At 39.3% G+C, this 18,008-nt stretch overlaps 1 protein-coding gene across 1 annotated transcript in view; it reads right to left on the minus strand.

Moving 5' to 3' along the window:
- The window catches only part of PTDSS2 (phosphatidylserine synthase 2), a 35,854-nt gene that overhangs the window by 13,633 nt on the left and 4,213 nt on the right, over window positions 1–18,008 (minus strand). The window contains exons 2-6 of the mRNA XM_042837235.1: window positions 16,046–16,147; window positions 10,842–10,924; window positions 4,816–4,883; window positions 2,240–2,374; window positions 1,166–1,216 (exon numbers count right to left, since the gene is read on the minus strand). Of these exons, the coding sequence (XP_042693169.1) occupies window positions 1,166–1,216; window positions 2,240–2,374; window positions 4,816–4,883; window positions 10,842–10,924; window positions 16,046–16,147 (439 nt within the window). The remainder of the gene's footprint in view (window positions 1–1,165; window positions 1,217–2,239; window positions 2,375–4,815; window positions 4,884–10,841; window positions 10,925–16,045; window positions 16,148–18,008) is intronic.

The following is an 18,008-nucleotide window of genomic DNA, read 5'->3' on the forward strand; positions in this document are numbered from 1 at the left end:
ACAGTTATCAGCTTGAGCATTTCTGCAGAAACATCCTCCCAAGTCTCCTTAATCAAAGCTAGGATTCTTCCAGACCAAGACAGATAATGAGCAGACTGGCATCTTGAATTCTCTCCCTGACTAGCTCCTCAGGAGTGTGCTACTACTCCCATACAGCTTTTTACCATGCACTGCCTATTTAGACATTAGTTCTCAGTATGACACAACTTTAAAAACAAATACAGGCTGAAATGTTATTTTGATATTTATGCTTCTAATGTAATTATCTGAGATGAAGATACTGTACACTAAACGAGAGTAAGTTTGTCTTACAAACACCAATACGTTGATCTAAAGCCAAGCTCTCCCCACATCTAGCACTACACTTCTTGGTTATGGAGAAAAAAAAGCACATACAGAGCAACACATCTGCACTTCTCAAGGGGAGAAACAAAACAGCAGTTACAGCTTATTTTTAAGCTGGCCTGAGCCTTTTCAGTTTATTATTTCTGTTGATCTTATAAAGTAACAAAACAGAAAACAAACAAGGAGAACAAACAAACAAATAAACAAAGTCTGCAGAGAGAGTAAGGTTAGCTAGAGTAAGCTTGCTCAGGTTAAAAAAACAAAGCTAATATTTAGACCAAAGCACTTAGTAAAAGATGTAGTGAATATGTTTGCCAACTGGAATTTCTTTGACAGTTGACATAAACAAGTAACAAGAACTAAAAGTACCCATATAATGATTTAAACTCCTGATTTAGACACAACAGGGAAAATCCTACCATGGAATGGTACTAATGTATTTATCATTTTGCTTGCATCAGCTATGCTTGCATAACAATCAATTTTCACTCCCTTTTCTGAACAGTCTTCATCCCCATATTCTATATTCAAAGGTCATTCAGGAGTTTATCTTGCTACAGAAGTAAAGGATTTGACTACTATTGATTTCACCTCAAAATGAGTTATGGTGAAGGAAAGAGCTTGTCAACGTAACGTTAGTTTGGAAACAAATAAGATGACCTAAGAGTCTTTCATGTAATATGAACACTTAGTCTAGTTCACAGATGACTGCCTGATATAATTGATCATGAAGACAGGTATCACTAGAAGAGAAGCAGCCATGCTTTAAAAGGAAGATGAGCACTGTAACAGAAATGTAATATAGAAGACTCATTCTTACCTTCAGGTACCAGCCAAAAAAGTGAGCAGGAACAAATCCATCCAGTTTGTCCTAAAACAAACAAGAGTGAACATCACTTAGCAGTACAATTATACACTACTGAATCTTACTTTTTTCCAGGAAAAAAAAAAAAGAAAACCTTGGATGTTCCTCACAAACACATTTTATAATGAGTTTCTTTGCTCTTAAGTACAGTGAGCATATAAGTTATCTTTAAAGCAAAGTCAGGAAGCTTGAAGGGCAGAAACTGGAATTAAGACTATTGATAAGATAGAAACTACCCTCTTACTGCAAAATGTCATGTTCCTTGCTTTCCAAGGGGAAGGAAGAAGAAGGTGTTCAAATTAGATATAATGAAGTGAGAACATACATTTCTTCACCATACTCTCATCTTGTGTGCAGGAGAGCTTCTTAAATCTTACCAAACCTGCCCACAAAAATCCATGGGCAACAAGTGCCTCTCCTCCATCCACAGCTGGTGTAACACTAGAGGAAGACAACTACTGTGGCTCTCAGTTATTGCACTTCCTGATGCACTGAAGACTCGTATGGCAGACCCAAAGGATTTAGTAATGCTCATTGCTAACAAACACTACAGATTTCACACAGTCATGGAGTTGAGAGTCATCACAATTTCTTTGCCCTTGAATTTATAGTCTCCTATAGTTGCCTGCAAAAAACATTAACCTCCTGACACTTTGTGGTATTCAGAAAAGTGCAACTCATGGGCTGCTTCGTAACATGCAACTTTTGAACTCTGTGCCTCAAGGAAGCAGGTAGTTCCTTATGCACAAAATTAAGTCCAGACTCACAGTGGCAAGGCATTTCCATCAATAAGCTGAGAAATAAGGATTGTTAAAGTTTACCCCTTCCTCAGGCAACATAATTAGAATACAAAGAGACATCTCCATTTGCTTGCCAAGAAAGGCCAAGAAGGAAGTTTGTCAGTCGTGACCTGTTTTCTGATTCAGCACTCAAAAAGACTCGTGACTTTCAAGTGTTCAGTTAAACAACGTTTTACCCCAAAAATAAAAAAAGCTCAGACTCGCTATCAAATACTTATTTGTTTCTTACCCAGATGTTGTGAAATGGATCACTTTCGTTGCCAGGATCATAAATAAGGCAGTTGCCACCATAGTCTCTTTCTGGCAAAGGAACACCTAAGTGTGGATCAATGTACTTCATAAACTGTCTGCCATCTTGTACAGTCTGCAAAAGGAGCACAAAAAGCATGTTCCCCCTTTAGTATGTACTGATGTACGGAAGGATACAATTCATATCAGCCTATTTTCAAATGGGCTTTTTTTTTTTTAGACATGTTGCAAAGCAATTCTTAAAATACATACAGATCTCAAAGCATTATACACATTTAAGTTTCCAATCTTCCAATGCCAAACATTAGAGACAAAATAACAGAATGAACTTCACATTTCTGAAAGATGAAAAATCTGATTTAATTCCGTTTTCCATGCTATTCCTCTATGCCTCCTCTCTCCCAAAAGCTTAGTGCTTGAACTGACCTACAGTTCATCCTTCTCACTGACACTTCTGCACTTCTTCCATTGGTGAAGGTAAACAATAAGCTGCCAATAAGCAAATGAGGAAACATTCACATGTAATGGCTGCTAACTCCTGCATTTGTGACGTTCTGGTTCCGTAGAATGAGAAAGATCCAGCAGCATGCAGCTTTAACAAAACACACCACATGCAAACATCAGCAGATTGAGCACACAGACTACATGCACTGTTAGCAGGATTTGTCTCGCATCTGTGCTCAGCTCACTTCAGCTACAGAAAGCTCAGAATGGCACTGCATTTTGTGGCTGAAAAAAAATTATCATTACAGCCTGTTGAATAAACACATTTTTAATAACATCTCACTGGCAGCACAGGTGATAAACAGCAAGGGGAAAAAGTACCCAAATATTAGTGACAGAAGGTGACCAAGACTTGAGCTAATTTACTGGTCACTCACACACGCATTTGCTGAAAAAGCATTTCACAATGAAACCAACCTTCATTGTGATCAGTGTTTTATAGCTGAAGCAATGCAACATCAATAACAGACAGAGATTAGTTAGCAGTCATGAAAAAATGAACAGTGTCAGAATTACTTATAAGAAATAATAATAAAGTTCCAGAATAAACCTACTTTGGTCAGATTAACTACAAGACAAGTTACAACGAGTGAGTTTATGTTTGCTTTCAGAGACAATCACTTATAGACTCAGCATAATTTCAACCTTATTTAAACCTGTGCAAAGTAACTAACAGTGTATTTTCAGTGAGGAACTATGCAACAGCTAGTGAGTGTCCTTAACAACTCAATGGTTGGCAATACAACATGCCACTGGGGGAAAAGCAAAGCAATTCCAGGCTTTTCTATGAGAATTCAAAACTACAAAGGCACCAGCAGCCAGTCATGAGTACTGTTCACAAGCATGCCTGGAAAAAAAAAACAAAACAACAGAGGGTGACATGAAACAGGAAGAATATAAGAATAAAAGTGGAACTGACTGAATATTCCTCAGCAGTGAGGAATAACAACAAAAAAAGGCAAGACAGACCTGTTCATGCCTGTGAACGGGTCAGAACTCCACTCCCTCCAAGCAGGACAGGCAGCCTGAAAGAAACCCTAGTGAGATATTAGGGTCCTGCACAAGGGTTAACACTGAACCCCCAAGTTACATCAACAGGACAGAAAAAACATCTTGTTCTTTACTGAATGACTGCAGACACTTTCCAGCTGACCACTGAAACAATAAGCCAGGCAAAGAAAAAAGTTATCTACTCTTAAGAGAACTTGGCACTGACTACTGGGAACCTCCAAAAAGGTCAAGAAGAACAAGAAACGCTGGAGCCAAAGGAAATCTCTGATTAGCTGGAAAGGGTTTGATCAGCACTAAAAACTTGTTTGCAAAGGAAATGTCCTGCTCCAACAGGAAGAAAGACAATGCAAATCCTGACACTTCTGAATTCTAGTCCTGCTCCTTCAATCTCACTTGGTATCTAGAGATAAAACATTTTTCAATTTTACTTTTAACGGTTCCTCAACTATTCACCTAAAATGATAATTTTAATGCTACCTGATGAGTCTGCAATGGTTACTTATGCTACCCTTTTGAAATACAGAGTACCAGATGCAACTAGGATGTCAGTGAGAAGGTACAATTTGAAGAAGAACCACAGGGGACTCATCTACCTACCCCTAAAAAGGAGCTCAAGTCTGACAGAACAGAGTGTTTAACTCTCACTGTTAAATATCTCCATTTGCTCTTAGTTTCGGGTCATGCTGTTGCCTGAGGAGATGACTACAATAATTGCATTGCACAGATGAGGAGCCTCCTTCAAAATCCAGAGCTCTTCCCCAGCACTTAAACTTGACATTATCAATTCATGTAAAATTGCTTCACTATGGTGTCTAACCTGGGCTGAGGTTAACTGGAAGTTAAGACAGACAATAGTGTGAAATATCTTGGTAATACTATAAATTTTTCTCAATCCAGAAGTCTCATTAAGTAAGGCAGTGATTTGATATCACAAAAAATGAAGAGCTCCTGCAGTAGGTGAGAATCCTATAAGAAACAGCACAAAGGATTTCATACCTATGTTGGTAGTCTAGTTATTCAACATCAGCTTAAGTTACTCACCTGGAAGAGTATGAAGATGAGGAAGAGCTCATATACAACACTGACACACAGCCAGAACCTCCAGTAAGCTACAGAAACAGACAAAAAGGACGTTAACAGAGGCTTCAAGCAGAACAGCAGTCAATTACGCATCTGCTGTAACTTAACAAAACATTTCAAGATGAGATGCTGTCATCAAGAAACTGTAAAACGCAGTATTCAAAGTGAAATACTTACCATCCTTCCTAAAAAATACAGCCAGAAAGGCTTTTTTAACTACCACACAAGCTGCTATGTAAATCTGCCAGAATTGCTCAAGCAACAATCAGGATCCATGAAAATACTTCAACCCAATGAACTAAATATTTAAGAATTAGAAAGAATTACATTGGCCACTTACAATGGAAAAGAATTGTGTCTATCTAGAACAAATCTTATTTCTTTCTCCACAATGTCACATAACGTGATCTACCCAACTTTGGTTTTCCCAGCTCTGTCACAGCTAGACAGCTTTGTAAACTTTCGCCTATGTGTTGCTAAACAGGACAGAACTAACACCAGCAGGAGGATCTCTGCTTTTCCTTTGGTATGCACGCCTACCCTGAAGATAACGTTCCTTTCTTTGAGGGGCAAGAAACATAAAAATACCAAATATATTTCCACCTATACTATGAATTCTATTCAGAAAATACATAGAAGGTTTCTCAGGTGCTAGATGCAAGACTTATGAGATCATCTGACAGTCCTCGTATGAGAAACATCAGGCAAGACTCAAGTGTTTCAGAACCCACAGTCATTTCTCACCATCTTGCAATGTGTTATTTCAGACTGAAGCAACGCCTGAATCTAAGCAGTACACGAAGTATTCATGTATCTTCAGCTCTATCCCTATCAGATCAATTCTTTGGTCAGACTCGGTCCCCTGGCAATAGGCTCTCAAACTGTCTAGGACAAGAGTTTTGTAGAGCATGGGCTGCATTCATGCCTATAATTCCTCCTACTCCATCCAGAGACTGGTTTGCCCTCCATTCCATACAGTTATGTTTCTCTGTTCCTCTAAGGAAGGAAGCAGGTTAACACAGAGCCAGCGTGTACACACACAGAGCTCTCAGCATTTTCTCCAAACCACATCCAAAAGCACAAAGTAATTTATCAAAACTCATGTCATTCCAAGTGGTTATTTAAATCTCACAGTAACAGCATGTACTCATCACTTTGGAATTATTTTAATACACATTCCTTCAGGTGTTTCCTGTTTACACTTATAGAACAGAGCTCTCCTTCCATGGCAACACCTAGGCTATGGTTAGATTTGGGCTGGGGCAAAGAAGAGCCAAGATATTCATATGCTTTAGTAGAAGCAGCAAGTTATTCCACCTCCATGTTTATGGTTTGCCATGAAAAAGATGGGAAAAAAAAAAGCCAAGAACCTTAAGGTTCTGGGTAATTACCTACTAATTTCAAGGGAATTTCAGTATGCCAATGCTCTATAGTCAGAACCGTGACACAAACAATGCAAGAACTTAAAATTAACTCCTGACTTGCAAACATATTATTTATCAGCTCAAAACCCAAAGTCATCTAGCCATGGTTTTGCAGAGCTTCTCGTATATGCTCATTTGCCCCAAAATGAAAATGTGTAATCTTTGCCCCATTCAACCTCAGGCCGCAAAAAATAATTTTAAAAAATCCATTTTTTTTTTTTTTAAAAAGAAACCTCTTATCTGACAGCCTGCCAATGACAGAATCATTAAAACAGATTCAAGTGTAAGAAGTGTGAGAAGGTTGCTTTTCTTCAGTAAGACTGCTGAATTTAATAAAATAGCACACTTCACACCTTCAGAGAAAAAAAATGCAAGTGTGCCCAAATATCAGGAAGTTCTGCACTCCACAACTGACTTAACAGGAATCTCTAAACTTTTAGGAGTTTTACTATAATTAGCAAAGATAACTGTCATTTTAATTATAGAGTAGAATGAAGTGTTTTCTTAGGTGTCAGTAAGCTAAAAGAACCAATAAAGAAATCTCCATTGGTCAAAGATGCATTGGGAAGAGAGAAACTTCACCACTGTACTGCCCAAAAGTACTTAAGGTCTTTGCAAGCAAAGCTGTAGGACTTAAAAAAAAGTCATATTGTGTTTGATAACATTCTCCACCCCCCTCTCATAATGATTTGATTGCATACCTTGAATGGTTAACACTGTGTTCAAGTCAGAAGAAATAATCAACCTCTCATTTCCACTTCTCCAACCAGACTCATTTCCTTTATACAACATCTCCAGACGGGCAGCCTTAATGCAGGGTTTTTTCCTAACCAAAGCCTTGTATGACAGATTTTACACTACTTACAGACAGAAAAGTGGCAGACTAGTTCTGAAACATATGTACATGCAGTTCAGATGGATTAAAAACTGAAGTCTGAAACAACTGCTCCTATATACCTAAAGTTATGGAAACAAATGACCTGCAGCTGCTGAATACACTCAGCAACATTTACTAAAGCAAAATGCTTAATAAAAAATTAAGATCCAGTTGCAATTTAGTGTACTTTCTCCCGAGCAGATCTAAGTACCCAAGTGGTTTTGAAGACTACTTTATATCTGCACAACAGAAACAAGATGTTTCCAAAGCAGTACAAACACTGTGTTCTCTCTCTTCCTGGATGAGTATAGCTCTAGCTATAAGGTTATTTTTGGCATACCCTTATTACTTGTTCTCCTTAAGTCCATACTCGTCACTACAAACCTCCCTCAAATTAGGGCTATCTGCCTGATTTAATAGGCCTCAACTAATCATGTACATGCCTGAGAGCTCAGTGATTACTATGCTCAAACATTTCTTGTCCTGGGGAGGACTTGGCAACAGAAAATGAACATCAGGCTGCCTGACTGAGTGCAAAACCAGCCATTTACTCGTATAATATAGGTTTACATTTGACCTATGCAACCTGAAAGGCTAAGGATTAAAAAAAACATAAATTCTAAAGTATTTTGCTTAAGCAAGGCATTTACAGCCATCTAGTGGGTAGAAACACTTTTTAAGTGCTAATCCAAAGTTGCATGGAACATGAGCAGGGAGAATTGTCTGTTCTGAGAAGCCACATGAGCCTGGTCCAGCCACATGCTTGCTCAAGTTACTTCATACCAGGTTTTCCATAGCAAGCTCAAGTTCAGAAGCACGACCCATAAACCTGAGAGCAGCAGTGTGATGAGGAGGAGGTAGGAGAACTGGGGGTGCAGCAGGGGGAAGGCAAGCCTTCAGAGCAGGCTCAGCTCAGCCTATGCAGTATTTCATTTCTAAACGCAATACCTCAAAACAATAACTGGTTATGTTAAGATAGAAAAATGAGTCAGGTCCAGCTTTCAATACACACAGTAATTTATTTCATCTAGTCAGTGAAAAAGCAGTAAGTATCAATAGCCCAAGAGTCTAATAAATTTATGTACAAAAAGGGGCAATCACACAGATTCTTGAACTGTTAAAGGAGATGACAGAAAGGAGCAGATCATGTACTATTTCCTAGTGGAAGGACTTCTTCACAGAATTACAAAGCAACCAGCTGCTCTGCTGGTTTCACAAGCAGCCTGTGCTTAGCCCATGCTTTCTGCCCTGGGACAGGTACAGGAGAGATCCAATTTTTGACTGCTCATCTTTGGCTGCTTCAGTCCAATAGGCTATGGCCTAGTGAAGAATATCACAACTACACCAAACTGCTTATGTTGTCAATAACAGCATATTGCATCAAAATAAATGCGAGCAAAGGTTGGGAATATTAAAATGTATTTGGTTTTTTTGTTTGTTTGTTTGTTTTTTAGCAGGGGCGTCAATAACTGCCAAGGAAAATTTTATTAAAATATGTGGGCATGTTATCTTGACAAAGACAATAAAGCACTGCTGGCCTTTTGCAACACTACATTGTTTGCACGCTCAAGGCTCTGGAAGCAGAGCTGACAACAAGAATCAAGAAAATCTTCTATTTGCATACCAATGACCTATATCCATGATTAATTTTAGCATGAAGCACATGACACTCTCCAAGCTTAGGTGTTCACCCACCAACAAATGGATCTGCAGGCAGAATCTAAGATCTGTCTCCTGTGACATATTTTTCCTTAGGGAAAAGAGTATATTCATCTTTTGCTAGACGGCTTCGATGCTGTTTGCCTCTTGCTGAGCGTGCAAGAGGCTGCGCTCTGTGAAACAAATGAAGCTAATAATTTACACAAAGAAAATGGAATAAAAAGCAGAAAAGCCACATTAGAAAAAGAAATCAGTCTTCTCTAAGTAACCACATTCATTTCTTTGCATGATGGCCCTACATTTCTGAATTACATTAAGACAACCGGTATGGGTCCATATGGCAGATTATTAGCTAGAGAAAATGGGGATTCTATAGAAAAAAGGCAAAGCAGAATGAGCAAATGGCTGAAACTGAAATAGCCAATAATACTGAAAAGAAGGGGAAAAAAAAGCCAGTCTACAAGGATAATACACAGTGGCTAAGATCAGTTTCCTTAATGACTTGAGTAGAAAGAAGATTAACAACACTGAGCACATAAACGGCAGCAGCAGGGAAGGCAGGGACAGCAAGGAGAAAATCAGATGACCTCGAAGTAGATGACCTCAAAGGACTGGAGAACAAGAAGAGCTCAGAATACAGTTTCACATTTAGGAACCAGCAAGTTTTCATGTATGTCAGCTTATCAGTCAGAGAAATTGAAGGATTTGGTATTATGTCAGACACTGAGCTGCTGCTGTAATACAACCACAAAGAAAGCACAAATAATATGAAGACTGCCATCAATGTACTACCAGATAGATACTGGGAAACATTAAAACTGTCACAAAAAACTCAAGTTCTGTCATGCTTGCGGTATCATACACAGGTCTGGCGAGCTAATTTCAAAAAAGAAAACTCAAAACACACACACAGAGGATTACTAAATGTTATGGGGTAAACCAGCTTATGCTGAGGGGAAGAGTGAAGGCAAAACCTGTTTGCTTTAGCAACATCAGTGGTAAGATGGGATGAACTAGGTGCATATAAATCAAGTGGATAAACACCATGAAAAGCTATTTAAATCAGAAAGCAATACAGATACAAAATCCAAAGTATAAAACACCTCTGAGCTAATCATAAACAGGTACAGACATACCAAATAACAGGCTTCCAAAATCACCTGAAATAACCTAGCTACTATGAAACCCAGCTAATACCCAGCTCCGAGAGTTCATGTAATAGATCCAGTGTTGCTGTATGTGATTGTAGTGACCTGACTGTGACTCAAATGCTTCCTTCTGTCCTATAAATGGAAGCTGTGCACACCAGCAGCCAGAGCTGCCAGCTCCTTTGAACTGAGATCTTTCTTTAGGGACAGCATACAAAGCTAAGGTCAGAGACTTGACTGCCCCATGGGTACTTCCCAAGACATCCTCCACAGCTCTAGATAACCTGAGAGCTGACACCACGTCCCAGGGGGCTGCAACAAACTTCATGCCCTCTACTGCATCAATAAACTTGGAACATAAAGCGATGAAATACACGAACAATTCGATTTTGCTGAAAGATAAAGAGAATAACTGCTGTCTACCACCTTTGTATACCACCATCATGCATCAGAGCAATCTGCTGTACACATCTCCAGCCTCTGGACTTCCAGTAACCCACTTGTTCAATTCTAGGGAATAAAAAGTGCCTTTTGTTCCAGAGAAAACCACTCAGATGTTCTCAAACTGAAAGCTATGACAGGGAAGCAGAGAGAGGTGTCCCGTTAAGGTTTCAAACATTTCAGGACTTACAGTCTTACTGGAAAACTTCAAAAGTATAATTACTGTGGATAGTGAACCAAAAATCATCATGCTGCTTGGAATAATACCTCAGCACTGTAAGCGGCTGGGTGGAAGATGGGAAGCTACATGATAACTGTGGAGTGTTACTGAACCTATATGATTTAAATTATGACTTACCTCCTCTACATGTAACACAAATATTTACATTAAGCAGAACACAACAGAAATATCTGAGTAATTTAAGTGGCTTAAATTACCTGGATGAGGTCTTGAAAATGGTCCATCTTTAGCCTGTGTAACTCCGAAACACAGGAAAACCAAAATACTGGCAACAATACCTCTGCAAGTAAAAAAAACAAACAGTTTATATTGCAGCATCTTACTAACAGATGTAAATAATGTTCTTCGATGTCAAACCATCTTGTCTTTGTTTCCTAAGTAATACACTTGTCAGTTATAAATCAATCCTTCTTGGGGATTATGTTTCAGGAAAATAATATAGTTCAGTTGGAAAGGACACATGAAGATCAAATGCCTACAAGCAACAGGTATAAATAAAGAAATAGGAACAAGTCCCTACATTTCAACTGTGGTTTCACAACTGACAGCTTCAAATCTGAAAGCCCACTCATCCTCCCTTCTCCCTTTCTCTCTGCTGATTGCATGCTTCCATCTGCATACTACCATCCTGCCAGCCAATCCAGGAGCCCTATCTCACTGAAAACTCACCCAGCAATAAAACGTCACCAGGCCATTTACCATGTGTACCCAAGATCCATGAACTTATCCCTAAACCCTAAAGCCCAGTACACACTGTTTTCTACCACCATCAGCAACATAAGATCTAGGGAGGATTGCCACAGTCCTGCTGGCAGCATTTGAGGCTAAACTGTCAGTTTAAGCTGTGGTGGAACTGGAACCTTAAAGTAGCCCCATGGCGCCAAGAAGAGATCCCTACTGATTAAAAAATAAATAAATAGATCACTTAAGCAACATCTAAGGATTTAAATTCTGCTAACTGTATGCAGTACATTTTTAAATAACGTATTGCTTTGCATGTAAAAGGAAGATAAACAAATGCAAGTACTGATGTCTGAATACACAGAATCACATATATAAAGTTGGAATGGACCCCCAGGTATCAAGTACAAACTCTGGCTCCACACAGGAGTACCCCAAATGCCAGCCCCATGTCTGAGAACTCCCTGAGCTCCAACACTTGGGACCCTGACCACCGCCCTTGGGGAGCCTGTTCCAGACCTGACCACTCCCTGGTGAAGAACTTTTTCCTTTTACCACTCTTAATGGATTAAATGGTAATAACACAATTCCAAAATACCTTTTATTTTTCCCCAAAAAAACTTCAACTAATAGAGTTATCATGTTTTCCACATTACCTGATTAAGTGTGGTCAGAAAAAAATACGTAATTGAGAAATACCTCAATATACTGCAGGATAAGTGAAGGCCATGTTTGCAGTTAATGCTGCGACTCTACGCATGCACAAGAGAAAATACCTATTTTTATTTATTGGCAAAATTTGTTATATAGCTTATTCATGCTTTAAGCATTTCAAGAACTCCTTTCAAAATAGAAGACACAATCATTTACAAAAACTGCTTTATGACACCTGCCTCTGAGTATAAAAAGGCTGTGCTTCCTGAAAATAAAAATGGCTTGTACTTAACAGATGTAACTGCTGCTCTGCTTGCCTTATGAGACTGGGAAATACAACAGAATTAGCGACTGAATTAAACAGCAAAGAGAGAGTTTCATCATGCTCTTCCAAGATGAATCAGACAAAGAAATCTTTTCAGCTACTCTCAGATAACAAGGATAGCCTGCATTTTGATTCACTCCTGTGTATTTGGAAATCATAGGACTACAAATCTACGTGTACACTTAAAGAGATTGCATTCTGCATCACAAAACAAAACATGCCGCTTTGCTCACTACAAAGCTCAGTCATGAACCAAAGTGATCAAGATCAGCATTTTAAGTTCTTGTGAGACAGTTTTTCCCAAAGCTAGATCTGACCTGGATGCAAATCACCACAAGAACTCAGCTCTCCTCATTTCTCTAAAATCCACCTCCAGTCAAACAGCAGACACAGCAGCAGTGCTGAAATCAACCGTCATTTCAGAAATATAATTTTCTAACTTCAAGTTCACCTTTGGAAATCTGGAAGAAAATGTCAGATCTGTGTAATAACCATGCCAGCTCTGTTATCCTTCCTCCTCCAGTGACTAAATTTCCTCCCCTCATATCAACATACTGCCTCTCCAAGAAACTTCAAAACGTAAGCAGCAGTTTGGCCAGCTGGTTCAGCATGGTTTGATGTAAGAACTTCTCTAGGATTTGAGATGGGTACAGGGTTTGCCTCAGACTACCTGTGTAGGTAGCCTGGAGGGACACAGCTTATATATTTCTTTGAGCAGCAGATCAGGAAGACACTAAGTAGTAGCACTGACAAAAATAATTTTAGCACTTAACCAAGAAAAAGAGAATACGGCAACGGTTTCATTAGTACAAACAGTATTGTTTCTGTTACTTTAAAAGAGTTGATTCAGAGACACAAGACAATCAATCCTTTCTACAAGGATTTGTGCATCATCCCTTGTTCTAGGCTTTCAACCAGACAGTTCCCCCTCCCTGCGCTCTCCCTGGCTGTATTTACATGAGCAGAACTGGTACAAGGCCCACACTGCTATCAAGAGCTGAAGAACTGGCAGCGCAGCAGATAGATGCCCAGCCTCTTTGTTACCTTGTTTTCTTTGTAGGTGTTCAGCAACAGGAATTGAATATCATCAACTCACAAACACACGTGCACCTAGAGTTATTCATGTGGCTGAACAGAGATCAGCTATTGCCAAAAACTACTACAGAGAGGCATCCTGGAAGAGACTGAAAATCCAGCATGAAATTCAATATGAAGTCTCAGTGCACATAGGATTTATTAAACCTGAATATACTTACTTCCTCCCCTCCCCCCCCCCAAAAAGGATCTCTTGCTCAGCATTTAATGCACCCAAGAGACGTGGGTTTCTTCCACAGCCATGATACACCATGCTGAGTATTGATTTAGCTATCCTCAGAGCTGGAGAACAGTCCTGTTAACTCTTCTGGGAAGATGACATTTGCCAGATGGCATGGACTACTTCAAGGCCACTCTCAGTGCTGCAGGAAGGGTTAATAAAATCTCATCTATCAAACAGGTTATCCGATGCAACTTCTTTTTGGCTGATGAAGTAAATGTCCAACTCTATAACAGTCTGATCACACATATCACATGATTATATAGATATCTTTATATGTGAACTTTGATTAGGTTTATATGTAAACACTTCTATATGCCCTATCATACAAAATATAAGAAATTCTTCCTTTAATTGCCCTACCACACTGCAGGAAGGAAAATGGAACTCAAATGTCCACATATAAACAGACACAAGTATGAATCTCAGCTATAGATACCACACCCTGTTATTTCATAGGCTCACATTGTACAGTGTATTTTGTGCATCATTTCTCCGGTGACTCACTGCAAGAATCCAGCCACTCACCCTGCCCTCAACTGCTTCTCTAAGAGACTAGATGAAGCACTTTTGTAAGAGAGAAGATGGGAGCCTTGCTTGATTTTGCTTTACTCAGTAAATACCGAGACAGGAAATAGTACTGCAATTTGTTTATTTTGCTTCAATTTCATGTTTTGCTCTAAGTCTCTAATGCAGATCACCAGCAGCCTGGCATCTCTCAGCAAGGGCTTGAAAACAAAGGAGATTTAAGTGTCTGCAAGCACGTACTTAGACTTTGCACCTAAGGACCAAAACACTGCTCCACTGTCATTGTGCAGTAGTTGGAAATAAAAAAGCATGACAGCTAGAGACACTGCTCACTGGCAGTAAGACTACTGCTGTTCATTAGGTAAGCAAGAGTTGCCATGGGATATTTGCGAAGTGACAGCTTCACACAGGCCAACAATTTAGATCAAAAACACGTAGCAGCTCAATACAAAGACCAAAAAAGTTCTTATGATTAGACAAAGTATTTTAAGGTATGAAGGCAAAAAAAATATCTGTGAGAATGGAGAATACAGCTACACTTATGCATATCGTGACCATCTTGCTCCTGCTCAGAAATGCCTGTCTTTGTTCAAGTATGCCACATAAAACTGCTCAGCAAAGACGAAATACAAGAGAGCAGCAAGCACAGCTGCTAAAGAATTCACACAGCTTGTTCCCCTAGCTGGAACATGCGTTGAGCTGCAATCTTTCATGTTTAGCTGTGCTTAACTTGGCAAAGCACTCATCGCAAAGGCCTTAGAAAAGAGATCATTGAGACCAGAAAGGAGCTCATGGAAAATTAACACAATACAACACTTTTTTCCTTCTTGTAATTCAGGTCCAAGGCAACACACGTAAAGCTTTGGAAAGGCTACTGGCCTCATGCGAATTCTGTACTGAATTTTAACTTCGGATAAAGCAATACTTTGGCCAAGTTAATCGCCATCTCAGAATTCAACATGTAGCTAGAATGACCACAACTGTATAAGGATGAAGCCTGAACGGAAGCTGAAGTATCCTTCAAAAATAATAGAACAATATTATCAAGATCTAAAATAATTTCCAGATGCTGATTTTCAAGTATTTTTACAGCTAGGTATAGCAAGCAGTACAGCTAGGTATAACAAGCAGAGATGTAGAAGTGATCAAAGAACATTCACTACTTATTACTTGATATGATACTGTTAAATTGAATTTAACAACTGCAAATATTATTCCCTGCAATGAACTTGGAGAAAGCAACTTCCATTTCATGAAAGAAAGGTTATCCAGTGATTAATCTTCTTTGGTCTTGTTTTTATTAAAGCAGCTCTAATCTCAGTAATAAGATATTCCACTGAGTCACCTTCTATCCGTTTTATCCCATAACAACACGTCATCACTTCTCTTTCAGCTTTTCCACTTCTTTATGTTGAACTGCCATTCCAGAGAATGTCCTGCCTCTACTCGTTCCCTAAATTCAGGCACTGTTGTAACTGGAAGCACAGTGGCATTTGCTCACACGAAAGCCTTGCAGAAACGTTCCCAGATCCAGCCAGGCCACTGTGTTCCAACTTGTTCCATCTCACCCCCACACATAAAAATACCAACACTCAGTTCAGCATATCAGTGAGTGTGAATAGCATTGACTACATCCATTGTGTAACCAACAGAATAACAACCACAGCTATCTCAGGAAATACCCTAATTTCTATATCTCTGTGATAGAATACTATATCCTGAGTCACTATAGAGAATGAAAAAAAAAAAAGCAGGGTTTGGGATTTGAGGCATACAAACATGTTAATAAAGATCATTTTCAAATGGCTTATCCAGGAGATGCAAGTATGTAAGGCAACTTGCTCACAGAGACCCTCTGCTAACAGACACCATACAGAAATACTTGCTCCAATATTTACCTCTTTGTATTGTAGGCTGTATCTTGAGGTGTTTCTTCAAGTAAGGTTACGTATCCCAGCGCACAGGTGAGGATGAACAGAACAGTCAGAGTATGAGCTCTCCTAAAATTTAGGAAGAGAGAATACAGATACAGTATTCTACCGACAAAGTAGAAAAGGTCAAGCTGCCACCTTTGAGTGAACCTCCAGCAAGGCTCACATATCAACAGCATTCAATACTGCTGAAGGAGTTACAATGCATTGTGCAGCACAACCCCACCAGTTTAGAATTGAGTGCAGCCAGCTGACAGGCACAATTACAGCATAAATAATGTTCCTGTGAATGAAAGCATGCTGCTTTCTTTTTTCTTAAGTAAAAAATTCCTTTCCTAATGAGAAGACATTTGTTTATTTCAGTGAAACACTTAAGGAACTCGGACTGGAAGGAGAAGCATGGGAAGTCAAGCCATTTAACATCAGAACAGAAAGACAAGAGTTGCTTTAGAGGACTACACAACATCTCGCAGAACAAACCATAGAAATAACACAGGTACAAAGCATGAAGCTTAGAGAACAAAGAAAAAAACAACAGTGAATGAGCAGTACAGTATCCTACAAGCATGTGTCTAGTGCTAAGTTTTCTTTCAATATTATAATGAGTTAGCATTACACTTCCATTTTATATCAAAAAACACAAAGTTAAACATGTATTTAAGTTGTGCAGTACAAGATAAACTTGAGATCACCACAGATTTCTAACAATTCTGCTGGCTTACCTTTAAACATCCATCACAGTGACCTACATAAAATTGCTATGAAAGTTAAAATAAGCATTATTTTGAACTGCATTTTGAAGTTCATTCTAATCCAAAACACAGCCACTTCTCACAGCATCCTTTTAATCCTGCTGGAAAACACATGCAATACCTCATAAGCAGATGAAATCCTCTTCTGCCAACGCTAAAAAGGTGTTCAGTATTTAGCACTATCCTTCCTTGCCATCAAAAGGACACAAACTAGCTCCAAAAAGGAATGAGAAGGATGGAGGAGTATTTTCAGAGGTCACAAGGACACGATGCATCAAAATGAATCCACAAAGGTGTCACAGCAGCAGGCTTCCTGCACAACAGATGCATTTTCCTCTTGAGCTGCCTTGCAGGATGCCAAATAACAGGTGATTCAGACATCACATACTTAATATCCATTTACCAGTCATGTGACTCTGCTCCTATTTTGTAACCTCCCCAAGATTAAAAACTAGGTGCAGTCTTCTCAAAGGCTTCAGCGCAGAACGGGTTGGGGAAAAGGGGAAGTTGTAAAAATCCATTTGCACATCCCAAGTTAGATAAATGCACCTAGAGACTTGTCTAGCAAGAGGCAATGAAGATACACTCAAGAATACAGCACTCATTCCCAGCAAAGCATCAGCGTTTGAGAGCCTCAAGCCTCCTTTCACCTGTGATTCGCTCTGGTGCCACAACCACCAACTTGAAATTCAGCAAGCCCCTCTCCTTAATACGAGATGCTACGTATTCACTCATTTCCATTTTAGCTGTCTTCGTCTCCAGCTGTAGCGAGATCTTCATGCAGCAAGCTTTCGAGATGGTTAAGCATGTGAACTTATTTTCAGCGTAGCATGAAATCTAGAGACCAGAGAGAAGAGCAAGTTGGGAGCTCTAACAGAACAGCACCCACAGTGAGAAAGCAATGGCAGCTGCTTGAGGTGGCCAAACATCTTGCAGACCCACCTGTCATAGCAAACACCGATACACACCCTATATTTCCACGGTTTGGAAGCTTGAAAAAAAAAAAAAAAAAAAAAAAAAAAAAGAAATCCAAACCCACAGAACGGGATAAAATGCGAAGCATCTATAGCAGCCAGAAAAACAAAGAGCATAAGAAGTACTTGTAAAGAAATTGCATAAAGGAATTAAATCTCCACATACACTCTGAAATAGTACTTCAAGAAGAAGAGAAGACAGCT

The sequence above is a fragment of the Centrocercus urophasianus genome, unplaced genomic scaffold (assembly GCF_019232065.1).
Source record: "Centrocercus urophasianus isolate 14NV4802_14NV808 unplaced genomic scaffold, USGS_Curo_1.0 seq_7, whole genome shotgun sequence".
In the NCBI taxonomy this organism is placed as follows: Eukaryota; Metazoa; Chordata; class Aves; order Galliformes; family Phasianidae; genus Centrocercus; species Centrocercus urophasianus.